The sequence below is a fragment of the Martes martes genome, assembly GCF_963455335.1.
Source record: "Martes martes genome assembly, chromosome: 11".
Lineage (NCBI taxonomy): Eukaryota > Metazoa > Chordata > Mammalia > Carnivora > Mustelidae > Martes > Martes martes.
Window position 1 is genome coordinate 96,418,065 of NC_137899.1, and position 25,503 is coordinate 96,443,567.

The 25,503-nt window shown below is 48.0% G+C and overlaps 2 protein-coding genes across 2 annotated transcripts; one reads left to right on the top strand and one right to left on the bottom strand.

Moving 5' to 3' along the window:
• Window positions 1-3,470: 3,470 nt before the first annotated feature.
• Window positions 3,471-4,365, top strand: LLCFC1 (LLLL and CFNLAS motif containing 1; the record flags this gene model as incomplete). Its single annotated transcript, XM_080818754.1, has 2 exons — window positions 3,471-3,612; window positions 4,187-4,365. 2 exons carry the CDS (start codon window positions 3,471-3,473, stop codon window positions 4,363-4,365), a joined length of 321 nt encoding a protein of 106 aa, XP_080674880.1.
• Window positions 4,366-4,966: 601 nt separating this feature from the next.
• On the bottom strand, window positions 4,967-25,148 carry KEL (Kell metallo-endopeptidase (Kell blood group); the record flags this gene model as incomplete). The annotated part of the gene is made up of 18 exons (XM_080818292.1): window positions 4,967-5,247; window positions 5,931-6,026; window positions 6,337-6,506; window positions 6,721-6,788; window positions 6,931-7,041; window positions 7,218-7,318; window positions 7,754-7,831; window positions 8,072-8,170; window positions 9,322-9,432; window positions 17,160-17,289; window positions 18,314-18,462; window positions 18,692-18,880; window positions 18,980-19,042; window positions 22,115-22,261; window positions 22,587-22,711; window positions 24,197-24,373; window positions 24,675-24,822; window positions 25,125-25,148. The coding sequence occupies 18 exons, from the start codon at window positions 25,146-25,148 to the stop codon at window positions 5,086-5,088; spliced, it is 2,148 nt and encodes a 715-aa protein (XP_080674418.1). The 3' UTR covers window positions 4,967-5,085.
• Window positions 25,149-25,503: the final 355 nt, after the last annotated feature.

The window sequence follows — 25,503 nt, forward strand, 5'->3', positions numbered from 1 at the left end:
TTCTACCTAGTCAGGGTAGAGCCCAGAGGTAGAACCATAAGAGCTGAGCCACAGTGGTGGATGGAGAAATCTTGGGACTCTCTCCAGGAATGAGTAGGCAAGAGGACTGAAGGCAGATATCCTCTTTGTGTTGTTTTCTGATAGGATGGGTTCTATTTCTCTTCTGATTGTAAATGCATGTTATCAAATTGGAGTTCTTCAGGAGGCCAAGGAGGTACACGGGGATAGGTTGGGGGCTCTCTTTATATTCTAATGAGGAGACAGAGCACAGAGAGGGAGGGAAATGGCCCATGGCTAGTAGCAAAACTAGAACTGGCTTTAAAGTTGGAAATTTAGCTCCAAATCACCTGCCACAACTTACTGTTTCTTGGAAACCTTCTGATGTACAGATGTGGGAGATTTGGGCAGACATGGGCTGGGAACCTCCCCCTTGGGGGTCTTTAGGAGCAGGGGACCCCCCTTCTTTTAATGTGAGGTTGACAGATGGACAAAAAGACCCTTAGAGGAGAGTTGAAAGGAAGACAAATAAGGAAAGGAAGAGATGCCTGAGACAGGAAGAAGCACACTCCCACCCAGGGAGTGGGGAGGGGCCAGTCAGGATGGGGAGGCGGTCACCTTGTAGGGCAGTTTTCTGTTTTGCTGGGGGCTGGAGCTGCGTGGGATGGTAATGGCCTCTGAAGCCTTGGGACTTCCAGTCTAAGGAGATGGACGGCGCGATAAGGTTGAGGTGGGGGTTGTAGATGCGCTGATAAGCAGGGGGCTGGCAGAGAAAGGAGCACCTGCCTGCCGAGGCAACACTCAGCCCATAAAGCTAATCCTGGAGGCCGTGGGGGTGGGGAGGGGCTGGCCCGGTCAGAGCCGCACAGAGCAGGTGCAGGGGGGCTTGCCACCAAGGGCTCTGTCCTTGGGTCTGGGGTGGGGGGAAGAGGGGGCCTGGGAATGGGTCCCCACCTCTGGGTCTCCACCCTCTCACTTGCCCAGGCCCACTGCATGGGGCCACTTCTATGTGAATAGTTTTTGAAGACGCTACAATACTGTAAACATATTTTTTCTTCCATATGACTTTCTTAACAATTTTCTCTAGTGTACTTTACTATAAAAATGCAATATATAATACATATAGCATACAAAATATGTGTTAGTTGACAGTTCATGTTTTTGGTAAGGCTTGCAGTCAATATTAGACTATTAGTAGTTAAGTTTGGGGAAATCCAAAATTACACTGGGATTTTTGACCGTGTGGGGGTCAAGTCTACTGCCTAACCTTCGGGGGAGTTCCCTGCTTGTCTCTGGCTTCCTCCCTTCATTCCTCTGCCCTTCTCATATCCCCTACCACAGCCCTACTTCTCCCTCCTTTTTCCTCATGCTCCCTCACCCGTCTGTGGACACAAACACCTAGGGCCCCTCTCCGTCAGGTCACAGCTTCCCTGCAGTCTCGGGAGACTCCATGATGACCCAGAGCCCCTCATTACACTGTGAGGTCCCAGAGCCCCTTGTCCCCAAAGCAGTCAGACCTCATGTTCTGATGCGATGAGGAGGAGGAAAAGGAATCATACCTGGATTCTTTTTTCTAGGAAATACTCTTCCACTCCACATCCGTACAGCCATGTAGGGAAAGGATTTAAATACTATACTTTAAAACATTAATAGTGATTTTCACTGAATGGTGAAATTATTAGCCCTTTTTGCTTTTCCTACTTTTTAAATACTTCTGTAATAAAAAGAATTAAGTTCCTGCAGGATTTATCTCTTTCAGTCAGGGAATGGGGCTGGTGGGTGGTGAGGAAATTCGAGGAGTGGTGGTCAGTACAACCCAGTTCTTTCCACACCAGCCTGCCCCACCCCCAGCTGCTCTCCCCATCAAAACGCACAGAGCCTGAATTGGCTTCTCTTTTTGCTGGGAACCAAGAGGCTCCTCCCGGCAAAGTAACCAGATTAGTGATTTTTTTTTTCCACCCAAGCATTGTTTCCTGGACTTGAAGGTCAATGAGTGCAAGGTAGGGTTGAGCAGGGTCACTTGCTTCCTTGGATCTTTCTTCCCCACCATCAAGTGACCTCCTGTACCACTCCCCAGTCACCATGTCGCCTGGCCTGGATCAGCAGGAAGGTGGGGTCCATCTGTGGGAAGGAGTCTCCCCTCACACTCCCATGTCTGTAAATTCTCTTTTCCAGAAAGGGCACACGTTTCTGCGCATGGCCCAGCCCATGCCTTTGGTGGTTCAGATATGGGATGCATGGGCCTCAGGAGTGGCATGAGCTGGTTGTGATAGCTCAGGTGTGCCCACAATCTCCTCCCACCTGCCCCAGGACCTCTCATGTAGCTCATGGCCTTCCCTGATTTCTGGTTGTCCAAGCAGGTCTTCATCTGAACTCACAAGCTCACCCCACCTCACCCCACCCCATCTCTGCTCCAGGAAGTGTTTAGCCACAGCCCATTACTGCCAACAAGTCTGTGCTCACCAGGTTCACGGGCATGGTGGGCCTAGGGCACTGAGGCAGGTTCCTTGAGATCTGTTATTTGGGATCCTCACCTCTCTGCCACACTGGTTCTTCTCTAAAGACTCTACTTCCATCGAGCAAGGAGTTTAGAGAATGAGCCTCTAACAACTTTTTCTTTGTGTCTGAGAATTATATAAGAGGCTATAAAACTAGAGAAGGGGGGTTTAAGTCTACCAGTACAAGAGGGCAAAGACTCAAGGAGAAGAAAGTCTAGGGGAAGGTTAGGAGTGAAGGAATGGTTTCTGCTTGGGTACAGGACACCCTGTTCTGTGTCTCATATACACACACACCCCTCATGTACACTTTCCTCCCCCTCCATCTGTGCCTCTCCACCTCCCTCATGTTTGATGGGCTTGAGCTTCATGTATGGCCCAGGACTTCAGGATTCAATATTATCACATCCTCTCTGGGCCTCAGCCTCTATAAGCCACTTTCCTTGGAGAAAGGCCACATGGAAGAGAGGAAGAGGTGATGTCTAGAATGAAAAGAGGTGGTCAAGGGTCTTGCTCTGCCCCTATTGTCTGGGTGATGCGAAGGGCAAGAGTCATGTCTTTTGTGAACCTCAGTTTCCTCATCTGTATAATGGGTATGATGATCCTATGACTTTGAGTCCCACTTGTTATGAGGACCTCATGACAGAATGGATGTGAAAATACTTTGCAAACTCTTCAGTCATTTGGTTGCTCTCCACAGGATGACCCACTATGATCATCCCAGAAGCCTGTGCTATCTGCTGCTGGCTACTCACTACTCTCTTGCTTGGCAATGGAACTCTCTAATGACCTGAATGAGGGGCAGGCCCATGGCTGTGATGTCACAAAGCTCATGAAGTCAGAGGTCCTATGGAAGGGAAGGGAAGAAAACGGTGCTGGGAAGTGGTAAGGGCTGGGACAGGGACAGGGGAGGGAGGTGGGGGAGCTGGCTGGGAACTGGGGAGTAGGGAAGGCCAAAAGCAGCTGATGGGCAGGCCCATGAATTCCCTGGGCTTCCAGCTCTGCAGGGCAGCATTCCTGGCCACCATCCTGCTGCTGCTGCGGGTCAAGGGGGTGAAGCCTCAGAAAGGCAACTTGGACCCCAACGAGAAGAGTCAGAATGAGGAGATACCCTCTACAGGTAGGTAGAGGAGAGAGGATGGCATCTGGAGCTAAGGATCAGATCTCTTTGGAGTCAGTCCCCCACTACTTATCAGGCTGGAATGAAACCTGAGATAGGTTCGGGTTGTGCGAGAGTGGACTCCAGTCCCCTATTACTGTAGTGTGGAAGGGTTGGGTAAAAGGTTTAGAGCAGCGTTCTTGACCAGGGCCATATACAGGGGCACACCACAGGCTAGCCAAAAGTGCATATGTCTCGTGTTGGGGGGGGGGGCACAGACGCATTTGTCTGGGAAGAGTCTCTGGTCTCTGTCCTTCTCTAAGGCGGTCCCTCCATCTCTGAATGGTGTAATGCAATTTGGAGGAGACAGTTTGAGGTGGAAATTGAGTGTGGTTGAACATAGATGGGAAGAGACCTCTAGATGGAGCATCACCTCTTTGGTCAAGGACAGGGTCTGCACAACTGGGCTAAAGCCCCAGGCGCTAACTTCTTCCCAGATTCTCTTAACTTTGTCCCATTTCTGGCACAGGTTGGGGTCAGGGTGGGGCAGGTTAGGATTAGCTCCTTCATTGCTTTCCCCTCTCTGCTGTTCCAGATCAGGATCAAGAGTACTTTGAAGAGCACTTTGTGGCCTCCTCAGTGGGTGAGATGTGGCAGACTGTGGATATGACCCAGCAAGAAGATGACAAGACATCAGACACGGCAGCTCTTCGTGACCACCTATTGGACCTAGCCTTCTGCTTCAATCTGGCCAGCATCATGGTTTTTTTATGAGGGACGTTGAGGCTGAGGTGGTGGCCTGGTTCCTGGATGAGGACCTGGATATCTACCTCCGCTTCATGATAGCTTACTGACCCTCTCTCTCCACTGGGCTCCAGGTCACTGCTCCCAAGGGAGGCATATGCATGACTTTCTGCCTCTGGCCCGTGGCTCTTCACTAAAGGATGCAGCACCTGAGAGAGCCTGGCACTGGCCTTCCAACTACCCATCGCCACAGCCTGACTGCCTCCCCACTCTCTGAGCTCCATCTCCCAGAGCCTGAGACACCAGACCCATGCCCTTCTCTCTCCCACACCTCTCCTGACTCTGCTTGGGGCAGCACATTAGGGGAAGGGGGTAGCAGCAATAAAAGTAATAACAATAAAATCCTGAAAACACTGGGGGACAGCTTTCTGAGACTTAGTTGAAGCCCTTTTGTGTCTTACTGGTCCGTTTGATTGCTGGACCTGTGGCCCACTGACCTTCAGACCCACTAGTTCAGCAATCATTGGTTCTCTCCTTTCCTTGTGTCTGTGGAACTCTCTTGGCCTCTTCTCTTATTTTTTCTGACTTCCAGGCATAGAAGGTATCAAGAAAGAGTCATTAAGAGACAGGCAGATGCCAAGTGCCAGCTTTTATTTTTGGAATGGAAGGAGAAAGGCGATTGTCGCCTGATTCTATGGACGGAGCAGGGAGACGTTATGACACCTGATTGAAGTCTCTGTGGTAGCCAGGCTACCAGAGTTGGCAGTGGCTAGAGGGGTTCAAGAGGGTACCGTGTGGACAGTAGAAATTTTTGCCAAAAGCTGGGGTGTTGCTGAGTGGCCCGTGGACTCGAAGGGTGGGTGGGCTGTGAGGATCCTGGGGCTGCTGGGTGCCAGGCTCCCTACACATCACCTGTGGAGAAAGAGAGGTGTGTGGGGGGTAAGGAAAATGGCAGAATCATAGGGTGGATCAGGGTCAGTAGGATGAGGCAGACCAGTGCCAAGGTGGTGACTAGGGATGGCAGAGATGAGAGCAGGGATCAAGCCACACATTTGTTGGTCTCTTGATCTGGTAGGAGGCATGTGAGGGGGGGCCTGGGCTGTGCAGTCAGACCATCTGTCAATGACTGAGAGGTAGGGTTTATTGGAAAACCTCTGTGAGAGGGTCTTTCAGTATACTGAGGAATTGAGTGTAGTGTCTTGTTGAGAGAGCACATGGTACTCAGAGGGTGCTGTCAGGTGTGGAGCACACCTGGGGTGAGGTCTCCAAGAAGGACTGGGGTCTGTAGACAGTCTGTTGGAGGCTCATTTTTGAGGAGAAATGAGAGAAGAAAAAGTTGGGCTCATCTCAGAGGGATTTGGCAGTAGAGTTTTTTCTTCATTGAAGGGGGTGCCGACTTTGGTAGAAGAATTTATAGTAAAATGAAAAGATGGCCCCAAGTGGTATGTATAAAAGATGATAGTGGGGACTTCTATGGCAGAGGGTTGGGGCTGTTTGGGAGAAGGCGTTTCAGGGAGGAGCTGTTCTTTAAGCATTAGCAGTAAGATACTTCTCTGACATGGAGCGAGCCGTGGGGGGAGATGGCAGCTGTCTACCTGGGCATAGCTTCGGAAGAAGAGTTGCTGAGGACTGAGGTCCAGGTTTGGCAGGGTGGTCTCCCCATGGTGCCATAACAGCCTCTTGCTGTATGCCTGCACATAGGGGTGGGATGGGGAGTAGCCCTTAGACTCCAGAACCATGGCCATTTGGAAGTCTGATGCCCTACATACAAAACCTAAAACCAGTTTGTGGTTTTTGCCCAAGTTCTTCACAGACACACTGGTCTAAGCAAGGGAAAAAAAAATATGGATATCCTAGAAAAGAGGAATTTGTGAGGTAGGAAAGGGATCACCATCTCTTCAATGGGGATATGAAGAGTAAAAGGCTTTACAGCTATGTTTGCATGAGGGATGGTAGAAGGAATGGCTATTAACAGATCCTGGCTCCTGGGATGGGAGTTACCTGCAGTGCAATGGCCAACCCCCCAATGTCTGCAGCATTCTCCAGGAATGTCCGAGATCCATTGAAGGAGGTTCCATTGGGTAAGGGAATGGTCTCATAGTGGTGTTTCATGCAAAGCAGCGCCCCCTGTAGGGCACGGGTGTCACAGGCTGGGCAGCCCCCAGGGAGTACTGTTGAAAATGCGGCCAGGCAAAGAAATAGTGAGGCACCATGTAAGGATGAGTACAAGGTGGCTACCACAGCCTGGGCTGGCCCCCAGAAGCATTGCAAAGGATTCAGAACTGTCCCACCAGGAGCCCACCCTTTCTCCTCCCCGCGGCCTCTTTTGGGGCCTTCACCTGGGTTCCCAATGGCCCCACCTCCCAATGGCCCACTGTTACCCACAGAGCTGGTAGAAGATGTGCAACAGCTCATGGGCCATAATGCTGCCAGCAGCGCCAAAGTTCACGGCTCTGGGGAGACAGAGGTTTGTCTTACTCCCAGAGTCCTTCCAAGTTTTTGACCCCAATTCTCTGACCACAAGTCCCATCCATCATAACATCTGTCCATCACGCTTGGGAAATCCCCTGCCCACCCTCAGGGAATAGCCCCTACCTGGGGTAGCCAGGGTGGAAGAATGGAGGTTGGAGGAGTCCAGCTGGGAAGACCACCACATGGTCAGGTATTGAATAATAAGCATTGACCCCCCAGGGGGATACCTGCCACCTATGGGAAGAGCACATATGAACACCATCTCCATCATTTATGGTCCCTCCCACCAGACATGAAGTCCCTCTCAACTACTGTCACACTGTTCCTGCTTCCCCAAGCCCCCATCTTTCCTGCTAATCTTGAATTGGTATCTCTGAGATGCAGGGTCTATGTCTCCCTTGCTCTTATACCTGTGGTAGGGGAAAGACTGCAAGAAGCTCTGGACAATTCTAGCTTGGAGGGATCGGACACAGCTCAGGAAGGACTGCAGGTAGTTGGGTCCAAGCTGTATCTGGGAGGAGGCAGGAAGTGACTCGGATACACAGAGACAAATACAGATGCACACTGACGTACCCTGATGGGTACATCTGAACACAGACGGATAAGCCCCAGCATATAGACATCCATAAAACAGTGGGAGGCGGCACAATGACACTGCCACATGTCAGTGCAGACAGGCTTCACACAAATCAGAGCAGAGATAAACACGCTCAGGCAAGTCACAAGAATGCATGTGTATATGCATCCACACACACTCAGTGTGACTTGAAAAGGTTCTGTTGTTCTGCTGGCAAGACCCACAGTGTGGATATTCACCCATAAAACCCAGCCATCACCAGGGCAAGGAAGGGGTCAGTTAGGATTGCCCAGGATAAACAGATTGTCTGCCACTCAGGTGGGTCGGGGGCTGAGGACTAATGAGGAGCTGGCAAGGGCAGGGACCCACATCGTTGTATTCCTGTCTGGCCAGTGATGGCTCCAGGGCCCATTCTGGGGCCCCCATCTTCACCTGCAGTTGGGTGACCTGGGGAGAGACACAAAAGATAGAAGAAACCTAGCTAACCCAAGTCGATTAGAGAGAATATCTTGTGCTCACTGCCCTGGTCCCACCTTTTGTGCTGTCACCAGGGTATGTGTGCAGCATATTGGGGTTTACACTTGTCATGTGTCCTTGTGCCTTTGCACTCTCCTCCCACCAGTGTGATCTCTGGGTCCAATACTCAATTCCACCCCTTCTGACTCCTGTATTTCACTCTGAGCTCACCCTGTTCTGGGCCTCTTTCCGGGTCTTCTCATCCATCCAGGGAATCCTTCTGAGGCGGCTGATGAGGGCATTCTTGATCGCAGTGAATAATTCCATAGCCTGTGAAGGGGCCAGGATAGAGAAACAGAATCAGGGTCAGATTTAGTCTGGGGTTCTGCCCTCTGGCCTCTAAGAAGGGCCTTGGCTCCAAGGAGTTACCAGAGAAGGGGGAAGATCTCTGAAAGAGAAAGCAGGAAGTAATATTAACTAGGTGACTAGAAACCCAGAGCACAGAGATCTGGGGGGACAGAAAGGAGGTGCCACACACAGAAAGGAAATCTGAGAGCTGGTCACTCCTGAGGTCAATAGGGGAGAAAGTTCCTTTCCATGGGAGATCTCAGCCTTCCAGGGGAGGGAGATACCATCCTTACCCTTGGCCAGGCGATCCACTCACAAAGCAGAGGGAGGAAGAGGACCATCATTCCCTTCCCTGCTCTTCAGGTCCCTTGTCCTCACACTCTCTTAATTATGGCCGGCATTTCCTTTCTCCATCTTTCTGGGCATCTCAGCTTTCCAACAAGCTGAAGCCTTCTCAGCTTCACAACTGACTGTGTGATTACTGCTTTCCCATCCATCTACCTTCTTGTTTGTATCCTTTCTTGATAGAGGTAAATGGATGATGATATTAGAAGCCTGAGCTCAAATCCTGACTCTACTAAATGGTAGCTGATCTTGAGCAAGTTACTTAACCTCTCTGTGCTTCAGTTCTCTCCTCTCTAAAATCAGGATGATATTAGGCATTAAAGTAGTTCATGCAAAGTGCTTACAAGAGTATCAGCCACGTGGTAAGCACTCAAAGACTATTCAGTACTCATTCACTTGAACTTTTTAAGATTATATCATTCCATTTTCCTGTCGTTTCCTGTGTTGTTAAGAAATCATAGAGAAACAGGGATTCATTTAGAGGCCATGGAGTTCAATTTTCTCATTTTATGGTTGAAGAAACACAAGTGCAGCAAAGTTAGGTAACTTGTCCAAATTCCGTGCATGTTGTGTGCACTTGTATCCTGTAGTAAAACTATGCAAACCCTAGGGATGCAGCCTGGCCTCCTTTGACTTCTCTCTCATAGTGCGGTCTCTCTCTCTCTGTGACTGCCTGACTCCCTGACCATCCCCCAACCACAGAGTAGGGCACAGTCAATAGAATTAGGAGAGAATGATTGGGTAGAAAGGGGTGGGGAGACATGGGCTGGGGTAGAGCTCTCACATACAGCACTTTGGGTGCTTGGGCTGAAGGCCTCACGGACAAACAAGGCTGCCAGAGTAGGCATGAAGAAGGTTCCTGTATCCTCCACACACTTCATCCATCGAGGGCGGGAAGGCTGTGGAGACAAATCTGGAATGAATGACTCCCATCAAGCATTCTTCCTCATCCATCTCCCCGGGCCTATCTCGTCTAGACCTTTATCCACAGGGGAAGCTCTCTTTCTCTGTCTTTCTGGGTTTGTCTCACTTTGCTCTATCATCCTTTTTGGTGATACACATGGGGCTATTGCCACTTGGTAATAAAAAAGGCTATGTCCTCCAGGATTAGTCTCATGAGCCTGGATTGGGTGAAACATCCTTATTTATTGACTAACGAATTTGAAAACAAGTTTTCTCAGAGGCACCCTTATGGAGAACAGAAAGGCTCCTGGGTAGGAGAGGACTATACACCAAACCTCTCACCTCAGCAGTTCTGTTGGCCACCCAGTCCCTGCCTTCCACATGCACCATGCTGGTAGCCCAGTAAAGGCTGCCTCCCTCCCATGTTTCTTTGCTTAAAATGGAAATTGGGGAAGATAATCCCTCTTTCCTTTCTGCCACCTTCCCCAACTCTCCAAATGGTTATTGTGAACTATAAGAACTTTCTCTTAAAAAGAAGAAAATGATCAGAGTGAAAATGGGTTTTAGACACCATATTGTTTGGTAGGAGAAGGAGACAAAAGAAAAGACTAAACTGAATTCAGAAAACTAAGAAATTTTGGTCAAATCAGGGAGAAGAGGATGAGATGAAAGACATCGTCAACTTCAAAGGCAGACAGGTGGTTGTACAAAAACTCAGTAGGGGCTTGGCAACTGGGGTGTTCTTAGCATGGGGACAGAAAAATTGACCAACATAAGAAAGAGATGCCGGAAAGGTATTTGTGGGGGTGGGGATGGCTTTGAGGAGCCGACCACGAATTCGGCCTAGAGATGACATGAGACCAACTGAGAAACAAACTCAAGAGGTCAAGGGTGAGAGAGCTGGCCTAGGGGAAGGCTGAGCTGGGACTCTAAAAACAGCTAATGTGCAAATTTGGGGTAAGTAGGGATGAAGTCACAAGACTTCATTCCTGTAACTTATTTACTCCTCTCAGATCTCCTTGCAGGGAAGGTAGTTAGGTTGCCACTATGCTTTCTGGTACCAAGATTGGAGAGAGAGTTTAAGGGACTTCCCACAAGAGAGGAAACAAAAAGGGAAGGCCAGTATTGTTGTCACTGAAGAAGACACTTTAGGGTCTGCCTATTTTGACCTTCACCATTTTGAAGGTTGCTCCAGACCCAGTTACCCACATTTGTGTGTTCTTGTCCCCTCTTGTGAGGATAAGGACTCAGCCACTCTCTACAGCATATTGGCTGCAGCTCTAAAACACAAACATGCCCAGTGAAGATGAACTGAAAGAGAACCTGTATCTGACAGCCATGACTGGGTCAAGGGCAGGCTCGGCTGGCTGCCTTCAGTGACTGTCTATCCCCCACTGGCCTCCTGATGACAGGCCTGGATCTGACACTGACTTTCATCAGGCTGTTGGGGAGCATGGGGGAGGTAGTGGCCACCCCCAGGGCGGCAGCAAGCACATCAGCCTTGAGCTTGGTTGATCTGCCTGCCCTTTCCAAACCTCTTCATTCTTGAGTTGTTTCCTGATCCCTTTTGCTAATGCCTGCCCATTTTTCCGACAGCTTTTGCCTCCTCCATGCCTGTCCCCATAACCTAGGCCCAGCAGGGTCTGACCTGGTTCTTGGAGGGCATAGATGCCACCTAAGACTACCCATCACTAACCCCTGAAAAACTCTGGGATTCCTTTGGTCACAGTTGTGCTGGGTCACATCTCCCATGAGCAGGAAAATAACTTCCAGAATCTATAAATAAATGCAGGTCTTGGGGTGGAAGTTGACAGGTTATATATTCATCTACTGGGGGTTCAGAGTATCTGAGCTGTCTCTCAAGACATGGAAGGATAGAGCATACTATATATATTAAAAATAGAGAAAAAGAGGGGCACCTGGGTGGCTCATTCAGTGGTGTCTGATTCTTGATTTCAGCTCAGGTTCATGAGATCAGACTCCACCCTGGGTATGGAGCCTACTTAAAACTCTCTCTCTCCACATAGACCAGTGGAACAGAGTAGAGAACCCAGATATGGACCCTCAACTCTACGGTCAAATAATCTTCGACAAAACAGGAAAAAATATCCAGTGGAAAAAAGACAGTCTCTTCAATAAATGGTGCTGGGAAAACTGGACAGCTATATGTAGAAGAATGAAACTCAACCATTCTTACACCGCACACACAGATAAACTCAAAATGGATAAAAGACCTCAACGTGAGACAGGAATCCATCAGAATCCTAGAGGAGAACACAGGCAGTAACCTCTTTGATATCACCCACAGCAACTTCTTTCAAGATATGTCTCCACAGGCAAAGGAAACAAAAGCGAAAATGAACTTTTGGGACTTCATCAAGATCAAAAGCTTCTGCACAGCAAAGGAAACAGTCAACAAAACAAAGAGGCAACCCACGGAATGGGAGAAGATATTTGCAAATGGCAGTACAGACAAAAGGTTGATATCCAAGATCTATAAAGAACTCCTCAAACTCAACACACACAAAACAGATAATCATATCAAAAAACGGGCAGAAGATATGAACAGACACTTCTCCAATGAAGACATACAAATGGCTACCAGACACATGAAAAAATGTTCATCATCACTAGCCATCAGGGAGATTCAAATTAAAACCACATTGAGATACCATCTTACACCAGTTAGAATGGTCAACATTAGCAAGACAGGAAACAACGTGTGTTGGAGAGGATGTGGAGAAAGGGGAACCCTCTTACACTGTTGGTGGGAATGCAAGTTGGTGCAGCCACTTTGGAGAACAGTGTGGAGATTCCTCAAGAAATTAAAAATAGAGCTTCCCTATGACCCTGCAATTGCACTACTGGGTATTTACCCCAAAGATACAGATGGAGTGAAAAGAAGGGCCATCTGTACCCCAATGTTTATAGCAGCAATGGCCACGGTCGCCAAACTGTGGAAAGAACCAAGATGCCCTTCAACGGACGAATGGATAAGGAAGATGTGGTCCATTTACACTATGGAGTATTATGCCCCCATCAGAAAGGATGAATACCCAGCTTTTGTAGCAACATGGACTGGAGTGGAAGAGATTATGCTGAGTGAAATAAGTCAAGCAGAGAGAGTCAATTATCATATGGTTTCACTTATTTGTGGAGCATAACAAATAACATGGAGGACATGGGGAGATGGAGAGGAGAAGGGAGTTGAGGGAAATTGGAAGGGGAGGTGAACCATGAGAGACTATGGACTCTGAAAAACAACCTGAGGGTTTTGAAGGGGCGGGGGGGGGGTGGGAGGTTAGGGGAACCAGGTGGTGGGTATTAGGGAGGGCACGGATTGCATGGAGCACTGGGTGTGGTGCAAAAACAATGAATATTGTTATGCTGAAAAAAAAAGAAAACAACTCTCTCTCTCTCTCTCTCTCTCTCTCTCGGTTCCTATCCCTCTTCCCCTCCCCCTGACTCTCTCTCATGTGCGCTCCCTCTCTCTAAAAGAGAGAGAGAAAAAGAGAGAGAAATATAGTGGGAATAATCATTGCCAAAATAAAAAGGATGGAAGAAATACTTCAAGCTCAAGATAATGAAGCCCAGTACATTAATTTTAGGGAACAGAAGATAAGCTGCAGATATAACCTTAGAACTACAAATAATAATATTTAAGAAATAATAGAAATCAAAAGAAAATTCTAGGAATCTGAAGGGAAGCATAAATTTTCTTAATTTGTCATAGAGGGAAAGTAAATTTTAGAAATTATACACCAGCCAGGAATCCTTAATGTTAATTTCAACACCAAATTCTAGAATAAGTCATTCAGCCAATCATTTCTGAACACTTGAGAAACAGCATATAACTACTAAGGGATCACTAAAGACAAATAATGCCACAATAATAACAATTTTTCTGGTTAAAACTTCACCAAACTAGGATAACCCAGAGACCAGGAGTCACAGACTCGATAAGGGCCAGTGGTGGGGTAACTGAGATGCAGCCGGCATCAGACCCACGGGGCATAGAGGGACTAGGGTCAATGGGCAGAGCATACCCAGGCTGAATAGAGCTGCCTTACTCAGCCCCTGCCACTTGTGACCCCTGAGGAATGTTAGCTCAGGGCTACTTTAGCTTCACGCTTACCACACGAGCACTCAAAAATGCTGGAGATGTGACTACTATCGTGCCATCTCCTAATTTTTGACTGCTGGTGATTAGCTAAAAGATTGTCAAAAGCTTTAAGGCCAAGAAAACACAATGATTGTCCAGATTCATCTTCAAGGAACCACCACAATACTATCTCTGAACAGAGAATTCAGCATTTACTAAATGTGGATTATTAACCCCTGCACTTTGGTTACACAGACCATCCATGGGAGAGTAATACCTGCCTGCCCCGCTCTGCCTGCATTGCTTGGGAGATCAAATGAAGCACCACATCAAAAGCACGTTGTAAACCTTAATGTACCCCTTCACTGTGTTGCCATTGGTTTCATGGAGGCCTTTGGGTAAACCATAAACTAAGACCTTGTGAATGAGATGCAGAAATCTGTGTTGGAAGATAATATAATTGCGTGGCTTCTTAGTGGGCTGAACCATAATGAAACCTCGGTAACCAATGACTCCAAGTCCACATGAGCTTCCCTGACATCCTACCAAAAACCGCAACATGCTCCCCACCTAGCATGCCATTTTGCCCTTTCCTGATTTCTTTTTCTGTAATACTAATTGCCACCAAACATATTTTATTTCCTTAGTTTATTGTCTTTCTTCCTTCATCAGAATATCAGTGTCTGAGGGCAGGGGCTTTTGTCTTTTGCCTGTGTGGTATCCCAAGGGTGGAGAGAAGTGTCTGGCACATAGTACGTGCTCAGTAAATATTTTTGTTGTATAAATGAATGGATGAATTTATGGCTAGGTCTTCAATGACCTGACCTGCTGCTCTTCCTCCTTCGGTATTTTAATCATAGTCTAGATGAAGATACACTAAATAAAGCTGCAAATGACCAACAATGGGAAGGGAAAGGTAATACAACAGAAGACTGGAACAAAGGCTAAAATCACCTGAACAAATCAGGATGTTGGGCTGAATATAAAAAGTTTACTCCACAGGTATAAATGTGACGTTCTGCTTTTACTTCCCCAAATTCAGCTTCTCAAGTTTAATAAGAGGAGGACCTGGTTTAATGGCCATTTCATTGACCGTATATTCAAAATCACTCAACAAAATATGGCCAGTTAGTAAGACCTCATATTACTGAATTGGGATTCTATAAATTAGAATTCACTCCAAAGAATATGGTTAGAAATCTGCAATTAATGACCATTGGGTAAAATCATGAATTTTGGTCATATCAAGACCAATGGGTTGGTGATGTCTGACTCCCTTCTCCTTCTCACAGCTCACATCCATCACAGCACCTGTTGCTTACCTTCTAAATACATTCTTTTGAAACATAAAACAGATCAATCTTTCTGTAGGCCTCCATTTCATGCCGAGAAAAGCCAAATCTTTCCAGTGGCCTACTGGGCCCCCTCCATCCCTCTCTGATTTCCTCCCTTTGGCTTTTTGTGCCAGCAGCAGCAGGCAGAACCTTCCATGCATGCCTCACCATCTCTTCTCAGCCAGAACCACAGGGGGCTCCATTATGTGGCCCCAAAGCTTAGCCAGCCTGCTCCATACCTTGTCCAATGAAGTAATGTCCATTTCTTTGCCAGAAAACCCTTTCAATTCTCTAGACAACTGCCTCTGTCCTACGTCTAGCAGGGAGATCCCACTGCCAATCCAACCTTCCCTCAGGTCTCCCTTGGGAAATCTGAGGGTTTGTCACATGAGCCAGGGTCTTTCTGGAATGCAGCTACACCCATTCATTTACTCTGCGTGCAGCTGCTTTTGTGCTACAAGGGCAGAGCTGGATGGTTGCAACACAGACCGTATGGGCCACAAAACCAAAAGTATTTACTATCTTGACCTTTGTAGAAAAAAATTTCCAACCCATTTTATGTTTTCCTACCCACTGATTTCTCAATCCTACATAGTATGTAATTAAAAACATGGCCTCATGATATGGACAGGTCTGTTTTGGGGTCCGTTTCTTCATCTGACGGGCTGTGTGGTCTGGGGAAATCTACTTGCCCTTTCTAAGGACCTCAGAGCGTTTGTGAGGGTTAAATAAAATCACCCACGCTAAGTGTTCCAAGCAGTGCCTGACATACAGTAACACTCACTGTTCATTAGCTATTATTCTTATTCTACTTGTTGGTAGAACTTGACTCAGCTTTCAAGCCCAAGAACAGCTATAATCCTAATGGTATATGAGGATGGACATGATGGATATAAAGGATGTATGTAAGTATATAAAGGATGGCAACTTTAGCAATCTGTAATCCTTCTAAGTTCTTCAAGTGTGATTTCAGTATTGGCACACCTACACCCTTCAAGTACCATCAGACCACGGTTCTGGGATTGACAGAAAGCTGTTTGTTGCCAGGGACTTTGTAGCAATGTCAACTAAGAGGAGTTGGAGTTCTGTCTGCTTCATCTGTGTCAAGAGAAAGGCTGGGCAGAAGCTTCTTGGGGACTCGCCCCTCTGAGTGAAAGTCCTAAAAAGGAGTGTTTTGTCATTGTTGTTTTTGTTGCTTTGTTTTGTTTTATTCTTACCACAGTGATCAAGCACAGACCCTCAAGCTAGACTACCAGAGTTCAAATCCTAGCAGGACCAACTTACTAGCTGTAATATCTTGAGCAAGTTACTTAGATTTTGTGCCTCAATTTCCCCATCATAAAATAGGCATAAATGATATGCCTACCTCAGGAAATTCTTCAGAGAATTAAATCAGCTTATACATATCTAGAGGGCTTAGAAAAATATCTTATTCCCAATACTCGATAATGACATCACAGTCCCTATGCATTTCATACATTTCCCCTCTCTGAATTCCACAGATGCTTCAGGTCACCAAAGCAGTGAATTTCTCCAAGCCACAGAAATGGTCCACAAATTACTAAGAAAAAGAAACCCCAGTGATTTTCAAGACTACACTGAGGCCTTGATTGAGGTTGGAGCATATCTAATGTTCTAGACACCTTTGCTTGCATTTGGATGTGTCTGACCTAGGGTTCCAAAGTTCTTGGTAAAAGAGTGTCTCCACATCTTATGTGACATAGGAGACCTGGGTTTGTGTTTACGACACAGCCACCACCTCACATATATCAGGATCTGGACCACAAAGCCCATGCTGTGGCCCAGCAGATCCTACTAGACGTCAGAGATGAAATCTTTGCGAAGCACATTTGAACATCAAACACTGTAATCACCTAGATAGAGGAAAGACCACTGTTTGCTACTCATGTTTTGCATCCCAGTGAATCCTAAGCTTTAGGTCCATGTCCTCAAATCACAGAGCTTTGGATAACTAGAAAAATAGTTTAAAGGTCATGATAAAGGAAAAGCAATTGTTGATCATTTTAGAGTCTTGTGTTTGCACCTGAGTACTCTGCCAAAGGCCATGAAAATAGCCAGATGTGTGTAAATGTCTGGTACCCAGCATCTCAGTCCTCAATATAAGTACCATATGCCCAACCTGTCTGCTTCTATGGAAACACTAGACATTGAAGGGCACTGCCCTCATGCCCTCTCCCTGGGAGAGATATGCCAACATTTATCCCTTAAAATGGCAAATGTTCCTTTAGCCCCCATTATGGGAAAATTCATTCCTTTATCTCCTCACCATAGGTGGTCTTTCGGTCAGCTCCCCCAGTTTCTGGATCAATGATCTGCGTGCCTCTTGAAATTTACTGTCCAGGGCTGGAGAAAGGGTCCTCACCAGCCCCAAGATCATGTGGCTCTGCAGAAAGTCTCTGAGGAAGGAAAAGAGATGGACATATACACCCATGGCTCTGGGGGTACCTTGAGAACAGCCTCCCTTGTGTAGTCACCTTGATACTCCTGGGAGAAGGCCCTTCTCTTCTGTAGCTATAGAAAATAAAGGCTTGACCTTGGAATAAGTCAAGAAAAGCTTTCTTGGTGTGAGTTGGAGAATGGTAGTAGAAGGAACTAGATGCAGAGGTGACTTCTCAAGTTGCAGGGAGGGAAGAGTCTGAGTCAGAGGAAGACTGGACTTAAAGAATCTAACCAACAGATTCGTCTACTTCCACAACCAAGAAATCTCAGTTCACTTTACATCTGATTTGTAACCATATATAAACTTGCTCACACCCACAAGAATGGCCCTTGGCTTCCTTCACAAAGAATTTCTAGAATTTGCTGCCACTGAGTTACTATGAAGAAGGCCCTTGAGCCCAAGCCCCCAGAAGGAAGCTGCTGTCTTCAGGTAGTGGCCACCCAGGCACTGGGGATGGCAGCGCAACACAGAGCCTTACCCATAAAGGCCTCATAATCCTTCACAGCTGAGAAATGGCCTCTCCTCTAGCTTTTCCCCCCAAAGAACCCCCAGTCTTCACCTCATCCATCCACTGGCCTCATGTGCCTCTACCTCCTGCCCACACCTCTCAGCTGCAAAGACACACATGCCTTCCCTGTCCCTAGTGACTGGTCATCTAGCATCTCCTATAGCTTAGAGGCTCTTCACAGGGTGGGTTCTACTCCCAGTAAACCCTATATCTTGCTGGGCACCTGTACACCTCATTTCATGTTTTTGCTTACCTGTGACCCCAAGCTTCTCATATCTCCTGTTCCCTCCATTCCCTCTTGGGCCATCCACCCCAATTATTCTCTGCCCTTTTGTGTCCAAGGGTCCCTTCCAACTTCCTGGGAGGACCTTACCAGCATGCATTTTCCATAATCTTCTTCGTCCCTGAGGCCTCCTGGCCCTCAGACATTTTTCATTTCCCTTATACTTCCCCAATCCCACCTGAGGCAAACCTGTGTTTCGACAGCTGCTCTTCTACCAGTTGAGACATGTTTTTCAAATAGTCCAGGTCATGGACCAAGAGAAGCTGGGAGGGGCTCAACGGCATTGGCGTGAATGTTGCTTGCAAGCAGGACAACCAGTCGATGGCAGGAGCCATTTCCTTAGAGGAGGGACACAAAGGCTGAGGGGGATGGGATTGAGGGGGATGGTTCCCCTCCCTCAGGGTTTGACAGGGAGTGGGGAGGGGGATTGTTGGGGGAAGGGATGGAACCAGGAAAGTTAGGGATGAGAAGGAATTAAGGAATGAGGAGAAAAGAGATCGGGAGAACAAGAAAGTTTGGGAGAGAAGCCTTCATGCCCACCCCCCACCAGTCCCTGGTTCAAGGCACCTGCAGTTGGTCAATAGTGACCATGTGGAAGAGCTTTCCCTGTGCCCGCCGCTGCTCCAGTGGCCTCAGAAACTGAAACAGCTGCGAGGTAATGGAGATGGACAGGTAGGCATGTTCTTGCACTTTGTTTGGTTCTCCTCCCAGCAAGGTTCCCAGCTGGTTCAGGTAAGTCACGTATTCCCGCACAATCTGGGGAAGGGGCAACCTCAGTCCCAGCCATCAGAGGCCCCTGCCTTTCTCTGAGCATCAGAGGTCAGGACCTGAGCTTTGTCCATGGAGCCATCTTACCTGAGCATAGATCTTCTGTTCCTGCTCTTGCTTGAGGGGAACATCAAACTCTGGCTGGTCTATCTGGACAGAAGAGATACTGGAGAGAAGTAGGGAGCATGGAGGAAGGAGAGGACAGGTGTGGGGAGAAGGGGAATATACCACAGAAGATGGCCTCAGGACACAGAGAAGGAGCAGAGAGGACAAAGAAAGGGAGGGGTTTGGGCTAGGAAGCATGGGGGGAAAGAGTCTAGACATGGAAATGTCAAGACAGGGTGGGTATTTCAACCAGTTTAGGGGTGTTCAGCAAGAGAGAAGCATACTAATCTATGTCCTGAAGGAAGCCATCCCCTGTACTAGGGCCAGGTCTAGAGTTAAGGGAGTGTCTCAGGCACAAGATTTAAGAGGTACTGAAAATGGAATCAAGATAAATATCCGAACTGGTGTTTTTTAAATAAAAATCAATGCTAAAATCTATGCTAAGAGATCAAAACTTTGTTCATCACAGATTTTTTCCTGAAAATCTAATTTATTAATTTGATAGAGAGAAAGGGAGCACAAGCAGGGGGAGTGGGAGAGGGAGAAGCAGGTTTCCCACTGAGCAGGGAGCCTGATGCGGGGCTCGATCCCAGAACCCTGGGATCTTGACCTGAGCCAAAAGCAGACACTTAACAAGTGAGCCACCCAGGGTCCCTTTTCCTGAAAATCTAAAGTGTGTTTTTTATCCATTTTGAAGAAAAATTAAAGATTTTTTTTTAAGTCTGCAATAAGATTTTTGGTCCATTTCGTGAAGAAATAATCTCTTCAAAAAAATCCACAATGAATAAAAATTTGATATTTTGTTTATCATGGATTTTTGCATTGCTTTTGATTTTTTTTAATTATTCAAATATTTACTTCGATTGCTGTTTTGGCTAACCTCTTTGATTTTGTGCACAGGTAAGTACCTCACTTACCTCATCTGTCCTCACCTTAGTCCTGGCATGTCCTTGATTCTGTTCTGAAGACCTTTGCTCCCACACTTTGCCTTTTTTTGCTCCAACTTCAATATCCCGCTCCCACCTCGAGTTTCCCCCATCTTGAAAAATCTTTCACATGGCTCCTTTGTCACATTTTATGTCCACATTTTGAAGAACTAAAAGTCATCTCTGTCCCTGCTTCAACTCCCTTACCTTTCTCTTAAACTCTGTACAATCTGTCCATTTCCAAAACTGTTTTGATATTCTCTTCTAGAAGCTTCCCAATGGTGTCTTCTCATTCCTCATTCTCTGAGCTGAGAAATCTCTGGAATCCATGATGATCCATCCCTCCTGAGATGCTCCTCCTCTGTCCTCTGTAGCTCAGCCATGCTGGTCTGACTCCTCCTCCCTGCCCCCAGGCCCCCATGGGGGTGATCCCTCTGAAGTCAATTCTACCTATTTTTCCCCTCAGAGTCCATCTAGTCTCCAGTTGACGGTAACCATTCTCCTCCCACTCACAGCACATCAAAACTGTGGGGTCATTTTCCAGTTTCTCCATTTTCTGCATTTACATTCAGTCAGTCACCAAGTCCTCTAGAAGCACCAGGGACCATCACCACTGGGATGAAGTTGCCTAAATCTTCATGCCTGGCCTTTCCTTTCCATTTCAATTCCTCACAATCATCTTAGTTCAGAACCTACAAATTGCTCCTCTAGACTCCTCAAAATCTCTAGGCTGACCTCCGAAATCACTGCCTCTGCTTAAGTGCAATGCATAGCCCTGATATTTGGAAGGACCCAGCAGCATTTTTGTTTTGTTTTGTTTTTTCTATTAAGTCAAAGTGATCGCCTCCATCTGACTTCTGAGGCCAGGAATCATCAGGCCCAAACTCAAGTCTTCAGTCTTGCTCTTATCTATCTCCCACCACACCTCACCCCTCCCCCAAACCCTCTGTTCCACACATCAGCCTCTCACTGACCCCACAGAGGAGTCACACCATTCAGCCTCTTCCCTTAGCTCAGGACTTTCCCAAAGCCCTCCTGATGCCCTTAGCTTCACCTTCACCTATGTGATTGAACCATGCTTCAAGTCTCAGCTCACATTCCCCCCTTTTTTGAGCCATTCCTTAACCACTGCAGATTTTAACTGCTCCTTAAAGGCCACACAGGTTAAACTCCTGAGCATACCGTTTAGAACAGAAATTTAAAATGCCTCATTCTGGTTAACAACAGCTTTTCTTATATATTCATCCCCATATAATTCTGTGGAATTTGTGAGAGCAGGAGTCAAATAGATTGCATTGCCCACCACAATACTGATACCTTCAACATTTTTATTTATTTACTTGTTTAGCAAACACCTGCTGTGGGCCTCTGGCTGCCAGGGCTTCTACTAGATTCTGGGGAACAGAAATGAACAAGTTGTGGTCCTGTTTTCAGGGGCTCATGGTCTTTAACATGGTGTTCAATGATGAGAGTTTGGGAAGTGGAAGGACAAAGGGGTCTACCTAACTCATAACTAGGGTGTCAGTGAAGTCTGCCTGGAAGAAATAAAGATCAAACCCCGTGTTTTAAAAATACGTGAGTTTTGTAGGCTGAGCTTGAGGGGTTGGGGAGTAGTGTTGCAAGCAAAGGAGTCATCTATTCAAAGAATTGAGGAATAGTCCTGAAGCTGTAAGTTAGCATGGCTTGAGGTTTAAGGGGGACAAGGGATGGGGCAGGAGATAAGGCTGGAGGAGTGTATAAGGGTCAGATCATAAAAGGACTTGCAAGGCTTTGTTAAGGATTAAGAACTAGATTGTGATGACCTGTTGAGGCATTGGAGGCATGTACACAGAGACAATAGCATAATTAGCTCTTGGTTTAGAAAGGTCCCTCTAGCAAGAATGAAGAGCAGATACAAGGAGAGTGATGCTAAAGATAATGTGGTTAACTAAGAGGCTGTAGGGGCAATCCAGATAAGCAGTAAGAAGATAGGAACTATGTCTGTCTTCTCCCAACTGGCCCTACTACTCCTTTCCCTAATTTCACCTAGTGTCCCTGGCATCCCATCAATAATTTTCCCTCAAGATAGGGATTTTTCCTACATTGCACATTTGTCCTCTCTCTTCAGCCCACAAACTTCCACTAGGAGATGCTAGGCTAGAATACCAAGCGGGCCCAGGTCTTACTAAATTTTTGCCAATGCATCCCTCACCTGGATGACTGGCGAGTATGGAGGGGTGGGATGAGGTTGTAGATAGGCTCTGAAGAATGGAAAATAACCATACTGACTCATCAGAAGTCTCAGAGTTCGGTTAAAGTCTAAGGAAGTCCAATTACCGGAGATTCGCCAGCCTCCAAGCTGGGAAGCAGAGAGACAGGACTCAGTATAGGGTGATGGCCTGGGAGACCTGCCACCCCCTTCCTCAGACACCTGCTAGTTCTCATCACTACTCTGAGTGCTTGGAGCCCTTGAGGCTCCACCTCTATCCTTCTTTCTCTACCACACCCAGGGTCCTCATGCTTCCAAAGGGTATTGCTATTTCCATCTCCCTCCTGAAACTTGGAGATCCCTACGAAAGAGAACCCCCCTCCCTTTCTAGGAAAAAAAAAAGCGGGGGTCAGCCCTGAGCATACATTGGTCCTATGTGTTTTGTATCTAGAAATATTAATGCCCTGGGTCTCACCTCCTCAATGACTTGTCTGAGGGGGGCAGCCCCAACAGCTTCGATGGCATCTGTGTCCATGCAGGACCTGTAGAACTGGAAGGCTTTCTCCTCTCCAGAGCCCAGGTGCCAGGAACCTGGGGCTTCTAGAAAGGAAGCATGAGAAAATTAGAGGAGTAGAGAGCTGAGAAGGGGGTCAAGAAAGGGGACTCCCAGGGAAATGGAAGGAAGGGGAGGAACATGGGGATGTAGACAGGTGGGACGATGGGAGGGCTGGATTGCCTCGATGGGAGAGCAAGTGCAGGGAGAGGGAGTGGGGGGAAGACTGAGAAAAATAAAGGAGACACTAAAGAGAATCAGGGAGGAAAAGACACGGGAAAGAAGGAAGAGACAAGAACACCTAGGAGCACCTATGGGTACAGGAGAAAGGATGCAAAGGGAAAGCAGGAAGCAGGTGAGTGAAGAGATTAGAAAAATTTGGGAAACCAAAGAACATTGAGGGACTGGAGGGAGGGAAATCATCTGGAAAGGTTTAACAAGGAGACGAAACAGGGTCCAGGCCCTCGCTTGGGACCCCAGGAAACAAGCAAACATGTGGTAATAACCCAAAGACATATGTTTTGGAATCAGCCACTCTGTAATACCTGCTGCCTGTCCCTCAGCCCCTGACACCCTTCACTCTCTTGTGGGCAATAGCCTTCATCCTGAGCGTACATTTTCTTTTCATCTCTGGGCCTTAACTGGAAGCATGGCCCCTCTACCAAGGGAAAGCCAGCCTCCATCCATTCTCCATCAACAGGAGGGCAGAGGGATACATTCACGTGTCCCAAATTCCAGCAGATACAGCCCACGCTCCCTTGGCCAGCTTACACTGGAAATGCCTGCCTTTTGCACCCCATCTTATTCCCCATCCTCACCACCATCCTCCAACTTTCAACCTCCCAGATGGCCACAGCTCCTTTCCCAGACTTTTCCTGTCAGTCTGTCTTCTCCACACATAGCCTCTTCTTTACCCCCAGGGCTTTAGGTGGGTCCTCTCCTCTTCCAGCACATCCTTTTTACCAGTCTGGATCCATTCCCTGACACACAGACAGATACTACCCCCACCCCCCCCACACACACACTTCTCACCCCGCTGGCCACATCATCCCAACCGGCCAGCCCCAGGATCCCCTTTTTTCCAGTCAGGCTTTCACATCAAGGTCCAAGGTTCCCAAGGAGAACAGGAGATAATGGTGAGAGGGGGCCAGGAGGTGCAGGGAAGGAGAGGAAGATACTGACCACTGATGGGGCTCTAGAAGACAGGGTGGGGGTGCTGGCGACTGAGAGTGATGGACACACGAGCTTAGGTGCAGCAGGTGGTGAGGGGACGCAGGTGGGGAAGGTCCCAGGTATAGGAGAGAAATCGAACATTTAGGGGCAGTAACAAGGGGAGAGCTTGAAGAGAATGCAGTAGTCGTGGGCAAGCAGGAAAGGGAAGATGACGACGAGAGGGATGGGAGAGAAGGGGGGAGGTACTGAGGAGCAAGCTGCAGTGACAGAGAAGCCACCAGCTGTCCCACAAGCACACAGGTTTGGGACAACAAGATAGTAATAGGCTCAGAGCCACCCACTTGCCCAAAGGGCCTCACCCAGTATTCTCCGAAGTCGGCTCTTATTCTCCTCTGCAAGAGCCTGGAAAGAATAATCCGTCCCTTTGGCCTGTCCACAGGCAAAGCTGAAGAAATCGGTGCAGGGGGCCACACTGGTGTTTCCAGAGGCCAGGTAACGAGCCAGGAGATCCCAACACACAGGAGTCGTACAGGGGCCTGCGGGGAAACGCTCAGAACTGGGAGAGGGAGAGAGGGAGAGAGAAAGGGACAGGGCTCCCCCAAGGGGCTAGGTAAAGGAATGCCTGGTGAAGAAAGGGGAGAGGGACCCTGTGAGAAAGCCAAGACCAGGAGCAGATGGGAAGGAAGAAGTCTGGAAGCAGGGAGAGAGGAGTGGGTCAGGCAGGATAAGTGGTGAGTAAGTCCATGGGCACAAAGCCTCGGGGATGCCGGGCAGGCAGAGGCTGCCCCCTGATGAGGAAGGGCTGACGAGGTTGAGGGATTCCAGGATCATGCTTACGAGGGCCACAGCTCCGGAAGATGTACACCAAAAGCACAGAGAAACCAAGGAGCACACTGAAAAGCAGGCCAGCCACTAGCACCCGCTTGACCACGGACCATGGTCCACTGGGTTCGGGGGCAGTGGGCAGCCTTTCTTCTGGAGATCTCTGTACAGGCAACCAGGAAGTGAAAACCACAAGATGGAGGGCATTGGGAGAGAGGGGTTAGGAAGAGAAAGGGGAGAGGAAAGAGAAAGGAAAAGTTAGCGCCAGGCCCCTTTGTAGAGAGATAATTCTCCTCACTCTCCCTAAACCCAGCCCTATTTGGACCCCTGGGAGAGGCACAAACGAGAAATGCCACCTGTTCTGGGTAAGAACCAAGTTGGCTGTGAAGGGTTAGAGTTTGTGGGATGTCAGAGCTGGAAGGGATGTCATTCATCTGCCCCGTGAGGGTCAAGGAGGGCACTTACCTCCTGGCTCCAGGGAGGTCTCATTCCTCCTGCCCGGCTCATTCCCCCGGCCCGGGTTCTTCCCCACTCTGGTCTCCACCCTCCTGAACTGAGGAGGATGGAGGGGAGAGAAGCTATTTCAGGAAGGGGGTGCATTAAAGAGCGTTATATCAGGTCGTTTTGACACTTCCTGTCACACACGCGCTATCATCCAGGGCAGTGTTCCCAGAAGGGCTTCAGAGCGGGCCCCTCCCCTGGATGCACCCCTGCTTTCCTCCCTCTCCGGATACCTCCCACTTCTTTCCAGTTTCTGCTCTCCAAGCCTCACATTCCCTCCTCTCTCCTGGGGGGCACAGCACTCGCACACAGGGCCATCCACCCCCAACCCTGGCCATCTGAC